We start from the raw sequence: 15,833 nt of genomic DNA on the forward strand, positions 1-15,833 counted from the left end.
CTGTAGCGTCTTTATGCGGATAAATGGGGGAGTCGGAATTCGCCACAACACTGTCGCACATGAAATGCTACAGACACCATTCAGAAACTGATCAGTTCAGTTAAATGTATTCAGTTTAGTAGATATATGTGGCTTTTAGAAAATACGGTATATATATATATATATATATATATATATATATATATATATATATATATATATATATATATTCATCTGTGAAGTGGAAGTTCTACCAGCTAATGTAAGCCTACCCATTTTATTAATGTAACAGCACTTTTATTTTTGCAAGCACTTTCATATATTTTTTATTTTTGTGATTTGTTAAGGAAAAACGTGTAATTTTGTTTCTGGAAGTGGCATGTTCTCAGAAATAGGCAGCTAGCCTAAGCCTAATTCTTGTACGAAGCAATTTGTTGTTTTTACAGAAAGAGCAGTATTTTTGTATAATAAAATTTTTGAGTAGGGGCCAGTTCTGGCAGCTAGCTTAAGCCTACCAATTTTGTTTATTTTACTACAGTTTTATTAGTTTAATGTAGTGTTCTGAGTGTCAGCCTCAAACAGACATGTTGTCTTGGATTTACTTTTGTGTGTTTACATTATTGCAATATGTTGATAAAACCTTTACAATTATAATATCTTTATAAATGTACTCTGCTTTCATGCCAGCAGACCGGAGTAGCTCATTTTGAATTGAGAATCGCTTTTGAATTGGAAAATAATCGTTTTTGAATCGAATTGTTGGGATCTGAAAGAATGGGGAAAAAATCGAATCGTGACCCCAAGAATCGATTCTGAATCAAATCGTGGGATTCCCAAAGATTCGCAGCCCTAGTGGCCAACACCAAGACTGCCAATGCTAAAAGAGTCGGATGATATCGAACACTTCCTCACAATGTTTGAACGCATAGCGCAAATGGCAAACTGGCCAAGTGGAAGCTGGGCGTTACATCTGGCCTCGCTTCTGGAAGGAAAAGCCAGGGCGGCATACGTAGCTATGGATGGCATGGACATCGGCGACTACCACAAGGTAAAAGACGCTATCCTGCGAAAATACGAAATAAACAAAGACACTCACCGCCAAAGGTTCAGGAGGTACAAGATATTCGAGGCAGAGACACGCTTACTGAGAAGTGCCGCAGGCGTCGACTGGGTTCTCACCGTTCCAGGTACTCTGTGGAAGAGAAGTAAGAGGCCCATTTGATGTACTCAAAGAGGCATGGGAAGAACCTAAAAATGACAACATTGACGGAGTTGGTCAGAGAGAACATGAGGAAGGCCCAACAACAACAGAAAGAATGGTATGATAAGGCATCGAGACAGAGAGCTGAGGCCAGGGGAGAAAGTACTGGTCTTATTGCCCACCTCAGACACCAGCCTGCTTGCAAAATGGCAGGGGCCGTACAATGAGTGGGGCAAACCTCATATGAACTGTTGCTTCCTGATAGAAAGAAAAAGCATCAGATACAACATATAAACATCCTCAGACCATGGAATGAAGCTAAAGTAAGCACCACGGAACAGCTATGGGTTCGGGCCGTGGATGAAGAAGAGGAGAGTAAAGAGCAGTACTTTCCTGGAGGGAGAGGACCAGCTGCACCATTCAGTCCCTCACACCTGGGTCATTCCATATCAACTCAACCAATGGAAGGTGCATTTAAGAACACGATGATATATAATTATCCAACTTTATTTTATCTACTTACAGTTTGACAAAAATATAAGCAAATACATTATTCAACCGTGTCTATTCAATCTGTGTTGGAACGTGAGGGGTTAAGTGGAAGCCTGTGAGCTTGTGTCTCCCCCTATCAGGACTGTGATGCCTCCACAGAATGTTGGTGATTAGTGGTCCCGCTGTTCATTTACAGAGGGCCAAGCAGTTATAATTCAGCGCAATACCAGTTTTCAATGACAGTAAAATTGACCAATCATATCTTCCCTCTTAGTGGGCGGGCTTAACTGTATGATTGTATGATAATTTCTGCTAGCTAGCGTTAGCGTACCACCACTAGCTAGTTTGTTGATTGAGAGGGTGAGTTTATTGTTTGTCATTGTTTAGGCCGCCGTGCCAGTTGGTTTGATTGTGTCTGCGCTGCTGATACTGTTTGAGTAATGTGAAGGTGCATTTAAGAACATCATGATATGAACCATTACTGGTTTACTTTTCTGATTAATGTGTATGTGACTAGTTTTTGTTTTATATAATTTTGTTGGTTTTGTGTGGTTTGAGGTCTCAATTCATTCCTTTGATGCCCTCGTGTGCGTCGTTTACATTTTCAGCTTCTGAGGAACTCAAAGCTGTGGAACCTTATTTTGTTTGGAAACTTATTTTGCTTAAGAAAGTAATCTAGTATAGATGTTATTGTTTATTGCATTTCTTGAGCTGTACTGTCGTCTCAGTTAATGGTCACGGTTCGCTACTGGTTTGTGTACAATGTATTTGAATGGTTTTATGTTTTGTTTACACCTGTGTATACTCAGGGTAAGCATAGCTCAGAGCCTAAGGAAATTGGCAGTGGAGGAGGACTCTTTGCCAACCCCAACCTGATCAAACCCATTCCACTTAAGGCCAAAGAAAGACAGCAGCCAATGCTACAGGAGTACAGGAGGCAGAGACAAGGCCAAACCCAACAGGTACTTGCATATCTCTTTCTCTTTCACTCACACATACTCATTTTTTCAGGATCTCCTAAAATCAACATGTTTTATAGATCATTTTAATGTTACGAAAGAAAATTAATCATTAATCATAAGCTGTCTTAAAATATGGTATTGACTCATCAATCTGTTATTGGCCACAGATGTATTTGGCAGTTTGTCAACATAGAGTTGACTATTTTGTTGATGCCCTCAAGTATTGCTGGGCAATAAAACGAGATCCATTTGTTTCGCAATAAATTTTTCCTCAATGAGGATGATAAGCTTGTGAAGAAGAATTCAGTAAACATTTGTTTAAATTTCCCGCCTTAATTAACACCCCCAACTGAAGCAATCTGAAGATGTAGCACATCAGGCTGCACTCTGAAAGCGCTGCAAATACGCAAAGCAAATTCATCAAAATGGCTATGCGTGCACTACATTTCGTAAATGCGCCACTAATTCAGAAACGCTGCAAATCCAGCCACAACACAACAGGTTTTTCTGGATTAATTACTTTATGCAGGGACTCTTCAGGTTTTTAGCCATGAACAACAATTGTGTTATACAGTTTCTCATTACGTTGAACGGGAGACTTAAATAGTAAAGCTCTTTAGATGTAGCAGCTGTATTAATTAAGTCCCCTCGCTGGCTATTTAGATGGAAACTATGTTGTGTTATATGGGATATTATGCCTTAGTTTGTTTAAATACCTAGCTAGTTTGATACATTTAAAGAGCATTTAGCTTACACGTGAAATAAAGTGAGGAGCGATTTTATCACGGGTAAGATAAATGATGCAGTGTCTCAAAACGATCCCACAAAATAGACTAAACTTAACCTGGTAAGACGAAGGGAATAACACTGTAGGTTTTATACCCTCGGAGGTCTGCTAACGTGGCGGCACATAAAAATCTATGTTCTAATTTCTGTTTTAATTAATATCTCTACGCAAATATCTCTACGTGATTCAGAACATTTTATAAATTGAAGTCTGGCCCTTTAAATGGCCCTTGGTCATAGTAGTTGTTATGAACCAATGAGTAGAGGTTTAAAACCATGCTAACATTTGATTTGTACGTTGATTTGTCACTAAGATTTACACCTGCCACTCCCTTCATGTGATTGGGAGACTTGTGTGTCATTCACTACATGGCCAATACATCATCATGACATCACTAGTATCTATCTAGTATCAGAATATGGCAGAACCTTCTGTTTTAATTCGACATCTGGTTGGCTGGCGAACTTATGGCTGGCGAGCGAGTTTTGCAGATCATATTTTGCAAACATCTGCTGAAGCTAGCTAGCTACATCGGTAACATAGCAATATATAGTACATAGCAGTGATAAATGTAGCTTGAAATCCCGAGGGGTTTGATGAAAAAGCATAAAATATTGACGGCTAAATGAATGCTCTTTTACAATATCACTCATTATAATAGTGGACATACACAGCTAGGTTCACATTTAGGCATGACATCTGTTACTTGCTAGCTAGCTAACGCTAGTAGTCATTTAGAAAATGGTGATGAAGATAAGGAAGCTTGGAAACCCTGAGGAGTTTGATTCCTTTGATGAAGGCAAATACGAAAATAAAAGATTGGCTAAATGAATGTTTTTACAATATCGCTCACTATAATACTGGACATACACAGCTAGGTTCACCTTTAGGCATGACGTGTGCTACTAGCTAGCTGGCTAGCTAGAAGCTGCTTCTGTGCAAAATTCAAGGATTCAAGGAGTGTTTATTGTCATTCGCATCACATTTGCATGGGGTGGAACGAAATTTTTATACTCAAGGTCCCGGTAATACGAATATACATAATTATCTAAAACAATTAAAGTAAAGAGCAGTAATGGAGCTAGTATTTTAGAAGAATATATATGTAATAAATAGTATATACACACAGGGCATAATTTAAACGCAGACAGTAAGTCTACAATAGCAGCAGCATGATATAAAGTGACCAGAGTTCAATAAAGTGACCGGTGAGTAAGTGGCTTGAACAGAGTCAGAGCAGTGAGTTGTTAGGTGGAGTTTGAGTCTCACAGCTTCCGGAATGAAACTATTCCTCATTCTGGTTGTCCTACACTTTATGCTCCTCAACCTTCTGCCTGAGGGGAGCGGGACAAAAAGTGAGTGAGCTGGGTGTGTGGGGTCCCTCATGATGCAGGTGGCCCTCTTCCTACATCTGGAGATATAAATGTCCATGGTGGTGGGGAGGCTGACTCCGACAGTCCTCTGTGCAGCCTTCACCACTCTCTGTAGAGCTTTCCTGTCTGCAGCAGAGCAGTTTCCGTGCCACACGTTGATGCTGGAGCACAGGACGCTCTCCACCGCACACCTGTAGAACGTTGTGAGGACTGAGCTCCCCAGACCAGCTCGTCTCAGCCGCCTGAGGAAGTACAGTCGCTGATGTGCTTTCTTCACCAGACTAGAGGTGTTGTTGCTCCAGCTAAGGTTGTTGCTCAGGTGAACACCCAAGTATTTGTAGCTGGAGACAATCTCCACCTCTAATCCTCCGACATGCAGGTGTGTGTGTGTGTGACTGCCCTTTCTGAAGTCCACAATCATCTCCTTTGTCTTACTCACGTTGATGCAGAGGTTGTTGTCATTGCACCAACTTTCCAGATGTTCCACTTCCTGTCTATAGTTGGACTCGTCGCTGTTTGTGATGCGTCCAACCACTGCTATGTCGTCCGCAAACTTCACAATATGACAGCTCGAATGGGTAGGTGAGCAGTCATACGTGAGCAGTGTGAACAGGAGGGGGCTCAGCACGCAGCCCTGAGGAGAGCCAGTACTGAGGGTTATGGTGGAGGAGGAGATGTTGTGGATCTTCACTGACTGTGGCCTGTTGGTCAGGAAGTCCAGGACCCAGTTGCAGAGGGAGGAGTTTAGTCCAAGTGAGTAAAGCTTGTTTACCAGTGTTTGAGGAATCACTGTATTAAATGCTGATGTGAAGTCCACAAAAAGCATACGTACATAAGAGTCCTTTTGCTCCAGGTGGGTGAGTGCATTGTGGACCACAGAAGAAATGGCATCTTCTGTGGACCGGTTCTTCCTGTAAGCATACTGGTGTGGATCCACAGTGACGCTGATGGTGGCTCTGATGTGTGTCATGACCAGTCTTTCAAAGCATTTTGCAATTATCGGTGTGAGGGCTACTGGTCGATAACCATTCAGACCGGTCACTGTGGAGCTTTTGGGTACCGGGACAATGGTGGCAGCCTTCATGCAGGTGGGTACAGCTGCCTGGGTGAGGGAAGCATTAAAGATGTCTGCTAGAACATCTGAAAGCACTTCGGCACATTCTCGTAGTACTCGTCCGGGGATGTTGTCCGGGCCAGAAGCTTTCCGGGGATTGATCCTTCTGAGGGTCCTCCTTACTTCCGCTGGAGTCACGCTGAAGGGTTCTTCTCCAGGTGAGGGGGGGAGTCTAGTGCTGGAGGGGGGGGTGTCTGGGTCCTCAAAGCGGGCGTAGAATTTGTTGAGGGCTTCTGGCAGGGAGGGGTCATTTGGGCATCGTGCATCTTTGATTTTGTAGTCTGTGATGCACTTAATGCCCTTCCACATGCTCCGTGGATCCTGGGATGAAAAGTGTTCCTGGATTTTCTGAGCATAAGAAGATTTAGCTCTTTTGACTCCTGTGTCCAGCTCTCTTTTAGCCCTCCTGAGTTCCAGTGAGTCACCGGACCTGAAGGCAGCATCCCTGGTTTTCAGCAAGTAACGCACCTCTGCATTCAGCCAGGGTTTCTGGTTCGGGTAGCAGGTCACGGTCTTTGTGGTGGTGACATCCTCTACACATTTGCTGATGTACCCGAAGACAGCAGATGTGTACTCCTCCAGGTCTAGCTCCCCTTCACTCTCAGCAGCGTCCCTGAAGACCTGCCAGTCCGTGCAGCCGAAACAGTCCTGCAGCACAGCGTCTGCATCGCTAGGCCACACTGTGATGGTCTTCTGTGTGGGTCTGGAGCGTCGCAGTCGGGGTGGAAAGCCATCATTATGGATATGTGGTCTGAGAGCCCGAGGTGGGGGAGGGGTACGGCTCTGTATGCGTCCTTGATGTTGGTGTAGACACGGTCTAGTGTATTGTCTCCGCGTGTTGGAATGTTCACATGTTGGAAGAAACGTCGGAGACGGTCAGTAAGATGTACGTGATTAAAATCACCTGCAACCACGTAGAATGCCTCCGGATGCTTATTCTGAAGAGAGCTGATGTTGTCATGGAGCTCCTTCAGTGCAATGTTAGCGTTAGCATCCGGTGCTATGTAAACAGCAATGATAAACGCAGATAATGTGGTCTGCACTTTACAGTCAGCTGTTCTGCAGCATCAGAGCACTGACTGTTTACCACTACACAGTTTGTGCACCAGTGATTGTTCACATAAACACACACGCCTCCTCCCCGTGTTTTAGATGAGCGCTGGTCCCGGTCTGCTCGGAAGAGCTTCCGGTCGGTGAGCTGAAGTGCAGAGTCGGGAATGTTGTCTTTTAACCAAGTCTCTGTAAGACATATCACCGCACAGTTCCTCATCTCCGCTGAAACATTCAGCCGCAGAAGGTCCAGTTTGTTATCCAGAGAGCGGACGTTGGACAGGAATAAAGACGGTATCAGGAGTCGGTTAGCTTTAGCCTTTAGCCTGGCTAGCACTCCTCCGCGCACCCCCCGTTTCTGCAGCCGCTGACACCGCCTCCTCCTGCTCTTTGTTTGGCTGGGACGAGCCGCTGTCCGGAGGAGCTGAAGTCTACCCAGCGTGGCTCTGAGATTATTGTCGATTGTAGCCGCTGTTGTTGTCCCTATACTTAAAAAGTTCTGCTCGTTTATAACTCACACGCTTAAGGCATGTGAGGTCTGGCTCAGAATCGCCAAATAAACAACTAAAAACACTGTAGTTACCGGGAGCTTGAGAAGCCGCTGCACTACCGCGCGCCGCCATCTTTTAGTAGAATTTAAAAAAAAATAAAAAATCAGGGGAGAGCGCGAACGCAGTCCCCCACTACCAGAAATTATGCAGTCGAGATTCCCGCATTTGGGGAATTCGCAAGGGTCAGCACAGCCTGAGTGCAATGGCTGAGCCTCACCTTGGGCGAACCACCTTCCTGATCATGGTCTCACCCCTGCCAGGTATCAATTACAATTCATGTAATTGATTCATTATAAAATATTCTTGATTTTGTTTTTTACTTTTGCCTTGATTGACTGTCCATTAGTTAATGTTTATTTTGTACGTTTCCGAGTGTGACGGTATAGTACAGAATAACATAGTATAGTTGAGTGGATATGTTTTGGCCATGCTGAACACTTTGTGCAATTTTTGTTTGTTTGTTTGTTTTTACAGTTGCTGTAATTTTTTTGGCCGCTTGCACACATGAATCTTGACATTTTACTCCATGAAGCTTGATATGTAGTTAAAAAAATAATTGATCAGTCACATTTTATCTCAGTCCCTCAGACCACTTTTATGCAATAAGTGATTGTAAAAAATAATTTGTATGCATTATTTTCACTCATTTCTATACTAGTTTATTCAGATTTTTTTATTCAAATATTTCACTATTTTTGCAAACTCATTTCAAACATCAGTGTAGTATAGTAATGGCCCATAATACAAAATTATTAATAATGTTAGCTAACAATATACCACCAAACACAAAGCTAACGCGGTATAATACACTGCTCAAAAAAATAAAGGGAACACTTGAACAGTTCAGTTAGGAAGCAACACTGATTGTGAATTAATTTGACTTGCTTTTGTGCAAATGGAACAGACAACAGGTAGAAATGAGAAGCAATTAGCAAGACACTGCTACCTCCTCCTTTGTGCAAGGAGGAACAAGAGGAGCAGTGCCAGAGCACTGTAAAATGACCTCCAGCAGGCCACTAATATCCATGTTTCTGCTCAAACTGTCAGAAACAAACTCCATCAGGGTGGTATGAGGACCCGACATCCACAAGTGAGGCTTGTGCTTATAGCCCAACACGGTGCAGGGCGATTGGCATTTGCCAGAGAACACCAAGATTAGCAGATTTGCTATTGGCACTCTGTGCTCTTCACTGATTCACACTGAGCACATGCGACAGATGTGTCTGAAGACACCATGGACAACGTTCTGCTGCCTGCAACATCCTCCAGCATGACCGGTTTGGCAGTGGGTTAGTAATGGTGTGGGTTGGCATTTCTTTGGAGGGCTGCACAGACCTCCATGTGCTAGCCAGAGGTACCCTGACTGCCATTAGATACCAGGATGAGATCCTCAGACTCAATGTGAGACCATATGCTTAGGGCAGTCATGGCCCGGTGGTTAGGGAACTGGTCCCAGACCTGAGGCCATGACTGAGGTGCCCCTGAGCAAGGCCCTTAAACCTCAATTGCTCACTTGTATAAAAATGAGATAAAAATGTAAGTCGCACTGGATAAGTGCGTCTGCCAAATGCCATATAATGTAAATATGCTGGTGCAGTGGGCCCTGGGTTCCTTCTGAGCATGACAATGCTAAGCCTCATGTGGCTGAAGTATCAGCAGTTCCAGCATGATGAAGGCATTGATGCTATGGACTGGCCTGCCTGTTCCCCAGACCCGAATCCAATCAATTACATCTGGGACATCATGTCTCATTCCATCCACCACAGGGCCGGCGCCAGAACATATGCAGTGAGGGGGTGTCAGAAAATTTCTGGGTGGCGAACGTAAGTTGTTGAGCTATGGCAGCGGTGAATGTAAGTTGTTTGTTGAGCGGGGATGCGTGTAACGATTGTTGAGCGGCCGAGGGGGTGCCATGTTGCGATTGCTGTAAAATAAATGGGTCTTATTATTTACATTGAGGGGGCGGGACACCTCGCCTGAGGGGGCGACGCCCCCATTCGCCCCCCCGTGGCGCCGGCCCTGATCCACGAATACCACGTTGCACTACAGATTGTCCAGGAATTGACTGATGCTTTAATCCAGGTCTGGAAGGAGATTCCTCAGGACAACATCCGCCGCCTCATCGGGAGCATGCCCAGGTGTTGTAGGGAGGTCATACAGGCACGTAGAGGCCACACATACTACTGAGCCTTATTTTAACTTGTCTTGAGGAATTCCCACTGAAGTTTGATCAGCCTGTCATTTCATTCTCATCTTTGATTTTGAGTATGATTCCAAATCCAGACCTTCATGGCATAATAATTTTGATTTACATTGATAATTTTTAGTTATTTTGTTCTCATCGCATTGCACTAATCGCATGTAATAAATAAATTTTTTCAACGTGAATATTATTCATTGTGTGCATATATATATATATATATATATATATATATATATATATATATATTAGTGTAGGGGTTTCACCTACTACTCCTTTAAAGTAGATATAATTTGTTTTACCTTAATTATTAATCAGTCTCATTAATTTAGAATCCGTCTCATATTCTAATTATACCAGAACCACAACTTTTAGTTATCAACAAAAGGTAAGATAAGATAAGATGACCTTTATTGATCCCATGAATGGGAAATTCAGTTTCCCCAGGACCCCGGTGTAAAGTACCGAGAACCTAGAGTGGCCACACTTCAGGGTGCCGCCGTACAGATTAGGGAGAAACATAGAGAGATAACATTAGGAGGTAATTAATGGTTTGGTATTTGAAGGATTTAACTGTGAATTCTTTGGAAGTTTTGGCAACAACCACTTTTGAATGACATCAACACAGACAATTTGGTGAAAATAAATGATACATTTGATACTATTCTAAAACACAAACAGCATCAACAGGGATCAGTATATTTACAATGAAGACTGGGTATCTTGTGTGTGTAAAAAGGGGAAGAGTAAATGTGTGCGCGCGTGAGGAGGCGGGAGTTGTAATCTCAGTTCTCCTATGGAGAACAAAGCAACTAAAATGGCGCCGACTTTAAACATTAGAGCAGCGGGGCTGTATGTTAATGAGCTCAGCTGGTTTATTCCAACGTGGTCAGAACAAAGAGTAATGGAGCTGGCTAAATAACTAAAAATGTATGTGGTGTGTCTGAGAATGGGGACTACAAGTTGTCAAATAATCAGAAGATAAAAACATGGAGAGATTGCATGCAAGGTGGAGAACTTTGTGTGTACAAATCTTGATGAAGACTATCTAAACAAAGTTGAACCCAAAACACTGAGAAGGTTTTAGCTGAACTTAGATAAGTGCAGTTCAAGTAACTATGCCCTTTTTTAAACTAAGCCCAGCGGTTAGACTCTCACATGTTCACGGTTGCCAACTTTTCAAGATCAGTTGTAGTGAGATTTGAACCTGGAGGGGGTGGCGAATGTAAATTGTTACCGGGCGGAGTGTAAAATGGACACAAATTAAGTATTATATCGCGATCAATCGATCACCAGTGATTGGCGCCAGAGCTAACTAGTAACTCATTGAATCATAGATATGGATCAGAGGTAAATAAACTAGTTTTTTTTTTTTTGGCATGAGAAATCGGAAGTGTGGAGTGAGAGCGTGTGAAGACGGTCAAATGCGTGTCTCACGCTCAATGCGTGAGAGTTGCCAACCCTGCGTGCCAACCCTGATTTTTTTAGGTGGTTTCGTCATCCTCCCTGAATTACGAGGGAATATCCACCGCAGGCTCCTCATTGATAAAAAGCAACGTCGTCCAGGTGTGCTGGGGATCGTCCTTCTGGTTATGAAGTCCAGGAATGAGAGTCTCGTTCACGGTTTAACAGGGAATTGATCGCCTTTGTTTCAGTCCGTGTGGCCGCGTCATCAAGCTTGATTAAAGTAGTTCAGTGAATCTGTTGCTGTGGTAACGTTGATCAGTTGCTGGTTAGTTTGCACCGTAACTCGGGCTCATTAATTAAGTAATACGACTCTCAGCTGTTTGCTGTTAGTCGTACCAAAGTTTGTGTGCTCTCAAAAAAAAACCGGAGAGAGAGAAATGGCGGAGCCTCTCTTTAATAGGTCTAACCTCGGTGTCAGTCAAACCAGAGAGCGAGAAATGGCTGGCTGATCAGGGTATTTAACACCGGGATACCACTTACTTTAGACACACCCTTACTTCCATCAAAGCAAGCTTGTTCCATGTGTTGCTAGTGGTACCGCCACCTGCTGGTTTAGCATGGTACCTACATACACACACACACACCCCTGTCCAACTGCTCATTAACGCAAATGTTGAATCAGCCAATCACATGGCAGCAAGTGCATTTAAGCTGATAAAGTCATGTTCTAGTGTAGTATATAGTGTAGACATTCACTTATTGTGATAATGCAGCAACATTGGGATGCTATTCAAACATTAGACACACTTGGTTGAGCTGACCGAGCCAACCTAGTCAACCCAATTGTCCTTTTCACCTTGAATGAGCGCAAAACACTCTGGAATAGATGAAGGTACTGTTACTGCAATCAAGGAATCAGCTTACAAGGATGTCATCCTTCCCACTCAAGTTCTAATGGCCACAGCTTTAATGCATGCTGTTCTCTTTGGGGTTTGTACATTGGCTTCTATAGTCAACTCTTTTAAAACCCTGTTGATCAGAAATGGGTATGGTGGTAAACTCCTCAGCACTCCCCCAGTCCCTAGGAAATAATTCCATAGGAAATAACTCCTCCCCCTGGTGGTAGGAAATAACTCTTCATGGCCTTTCTGATTTAGAATTTAAAGATTTCACAGCTTTTGGCATGGGGCATCTTCTAGCTAATAAAATCTGTACCTAAGTACCTCAACTCATCAAAAGTAAGCCTGCTTGAATTTACCAAGTTTTTCTTTCCTAATAAAATGGATTGTTTCTCTGCCTCAGTTTACCGAGCCTCCTACAGAGCCTCATCACCCAGGGTGAGAGCTTTAAATATCTCATCCCTCTTATCCTGCCATATTCAAGAGGAATCCAAAGCTCCAGTGTTGCTGCAAACCTGGATTTTAGCAGAATTATCTTCTCTCCCACTGAGCTTAATTTCTGAAGGAGAACATTTTCTCTCTTGGAAAAGATACCTGAACCAATGATAACAGTGAGAATGGAGGGAGAGGGTATTTTATTACAGATATTTCCTTGTTCCTAGGAAGGTGTTCACTACATGCTATCTTGGACCTGAGAGCTGAACAGAAAGAGTGTTGAACAGAAATATCTGAAAATACAATTTCAGAATGCTGACATGCATCACTCTGGGAAGGTCACTACTTTGGAATGACTGGGCAACATTAATCAAACTGATATGTACCTTTTTTCCTCATAGGCATTAATCTAACACAGAGAATATTCCTTTTTTGCCTACTTCGGCACTTGATTTGAATTCAAAACTTCACCCCTAGTTAGAATGCTGTGGAAGTGAATCGTCCAGGCTTAGATTGCTCCACCTGTTGTATTGAATGCCCATTGCTCAATACATATGAAGTAGCCCACCAATGGTGCTCTATTTTTCCCTCCCTTTCCTTTTCCAGGATAAACTAACTGCGAATGACCTTAATTCACCTGGCCCCAATAGCCCAAATCTCCATTGTTGGGGGATTATGTTGATGTTGGAAGCATTATGCAATAAGTCATGTAAGTACTTGGACAGCATCAGTTTAAAACCCTGGCATTGGTCTGAGCCAAACATATCACTGACTTACATGTATTCTTAGTTAAGCCCTCAGGCACAGAGTTCTCTCCTAATTTGAGTTTTCCTCAAGCCTAATCCAGGTCTTCCCTACCTTCAGTGAGGTGCTGATGCTCAGAGCTTTTTGTGCACCTCTATTTGTGATTTGTTTAACTGTGAGCGTCTGTGAGACATTACAGGCTGGATGTTATGAGCAGCCCATTCCATCCTAGGTATGGATGACATGTCCTTAGATGACATGCCCTTGCTTTGTCCTCAGTGCTATGCGCACCACCTCTCTTAACCTCGTGCTCTTACTTGATATGCAGTTTGTTGGCCTACTTACACAGGTTATATTAAGCACCACTTTTACAAGGGAACACCTTCCAGTTATGGGTCTCACCATGTTGGGGAATTCAAGAAGGTGGCAAAATATCCCTTAGGTTGATCTAGAAGAGGAGATAAAAGGAAAATATAAGGATATTAATGCTATAAATTCAGTTCTCAGAAACGCTGTGGAAAACCCACAAATATTGCCTCACTTTCCATCTGAGAAATGAACACCTTCACTGAGGTTTGTAGTGCAGCTGTGTCCAATATGTCTGTAGGCAGGATGTGGGCAAGTCTGAAACTAGACTTGATGCAGTAGACTACTTTCAGTCAGGTCAGATCTGGGTGAGACCTGTATATATTTAGATACATCATTGACTAAATATTGTGTAATTAAGCTTGGACTGTTTATTGGATCTGTTGCCCAAGGAAGATGGTTTCTCTCTTAATATCACTTTCCTCCCAAAGTGTCTTACTTAACTGCAAAGTAAGTATTTTTACAAAGTATTATTAGTACTACTAAAAATAGTACTATTTTTACTTACTAATACTAAGTATTATTGACTTGTCAATGTCAATCCCTAGTCTTAAACTTAGGGATCTGAAAGAAAACATTTGTAAAACTGCCTTTCAACAATGCATGTTTTAAAAGGCACTATATAAAAAAATCAGATTTTGACTTTGACTTTGTAGGTGGATTACTGCACTCCATGTGATTTTTTTCAGAGAAGAGTGGGTATAGAAATAGTGATGTCTTTAGTTTGTTTCTACCTGATATCCATAAGATAGAACCTCAAGCTCAAAGATCCACACAAATCATGGTGGTAGGCAGTCTGCTGTAGCCATTGAGAAGTGCTTGTGTTTATCTTCTAAGTGCTTTGTACTATGTAGCAATATGTAAATGGGATCAAAGAAATTATTAACATAGCTCAGGTATCTAGTACTTGATTTTGAACTAAGCTATGTAGTTCTGAAGCTGTATTTTGGCTTATTCATTGCATATTTTCCTACTATTTTCATTGGGAGGAATTTGAACATGCATTCTCTTCCTAGTAAATTTGCAACAATTATAATCTTTTGACACTTGGGTTATTACCTTGAGTCTGCTTATTGGTAGTTTTAACATAATTTTGTTTGTATTTTGTATGTTTTATTTAAATATCCTAGTTAAATATCCTATATATTAAAATTACCTAGTTATCTGGTACCACATACCACATATCAGTCTTCTAAACCTTGTCCTTCCCATGGACAGTAGGATGGATTTTACATATGTGCAACCAGAGGTGGGGACTCGAGTCACATGACTTGGACTCGAGTCAGACTCGAGTCATTAATATTAAGACTTTTGACTTGAAAAAATATTCAGAGACTTAGACTTGACTTGGACTTTTACACCAATAACTTGGGACTTGAATTGGACTTGAACCTGTTTACTTGCAAAGACTTGATTTTTTTTACCCCAAATCTAAATTTTAAAACGCATATTAATATTTATAAAGTGCGCCCCATTAATTTAATTTCCGTCCTTCTGACGCAGACCTGTCCTCTGCTTTTCTACACTCTGTACGTGTGTGTGTGCATGAGCTGCAGCACAACCAATCAAATGGGGGGGTCAGCGAACGTGAATTGTTACCGGGCGGGGTGTAAAATGGACACAAATTAAGCATTATATCGCGATCGATCGATCGCCAGTGGTTGGTGCCAGAGCGAACTAGTAACTCATTGAATCATAGATGTGGATCAGAGGTAAATAAACTAGATTTTTTTTGGCGTGAGAAATCGGATGTGTGGCATGAGAGCGTGTGAAGACGGTCAAATGCTTGTGTCTCACGCTCAATGCGTGAGAGTTGGCAACCCTGGGTTCTGTATCTGAACTCGGGGAAGAGAGCCTCTCTCTGTCACCATCATAATATCCAGTTCTATCTCAGCATGGATTGTGTATTTGAAGACATCTACGTCGAGAAAAAAATATATTGACAAAAGTGGAGCGAGTTTTCAGCTATGGGGACATCATTCATCGTGCACAAATGACATACAGACTTTTGGCCAGCAAATGCAATGCAGAATAGTTTACTGAAATGTCTAAAGTTGCAGATTCCTGTTAATTGTTCAGTTCTTATATTTGTTTGTCTTGTGTCACTCACACATGTTCTCCAAGAAACCAGATAAGAGAAGAGAGGGAAAATGCCGTTATGGTTCTTTGTATTGTACTGTGAAAATATCAGCACTTTTTATTTGAACATGGAGTTCTACTTATGACTTTTTCACAGAATATTTATTTCTGGAAAATTGTAGTTTAAAGTATGA

General features: G+C 42.2%; 1 protein-coding gene and 1 non-coding gene across 2 annotated transcripts in view; one reads left to right on the plus strand and one right to left on the minus strand.

The window, feature by feature from the left end:
• dcp1b (decapping mRNA 1B) overlaps positions 1 to 15,833 on the plus strand; it is a 42,645-nt gene that overhangs the window by 21,407 nt on the left and 5,405 nt on the right. Inside the window, exon 6 of the mRNA XM_077006526.1 lies at positions 2,482 to 2,634. Within this exon, the coding sequence (XP_076862641.1) occupies positions 2,482 to 2,634 (153 nt within the window). The remainder of the gene's footprint in view (positions 1 to 2,481; positions 2,635 to 15,833) is intronic.
• LOC143515566 (U1 spliceosomal RNA) lies at positions 7,614 to 7,777 on the minus strand. Its single transcript, XR_013131131.1, has one exon. It is a non-coding gene; the product is annotated as a U1 spliceosomal RNA (small nuclear RNA).

The sequence above is a fragment of the Brachyhypopomus gauderio genome, chromosome 5 (assembly GCF_052324685.1).
Source record: "Brachyhypopomus gauderio isolate BG-103 chromosome 5, BGAUD_0.2, whole genome shotgun sequence".
Lineage (NCBI taxonomy): Eukaryota > Metazoa > Chordata > Actinopteri > Gymnotiformes > Hypopomidae > Brachyhypopomus > Brachyhypopomus gauderio.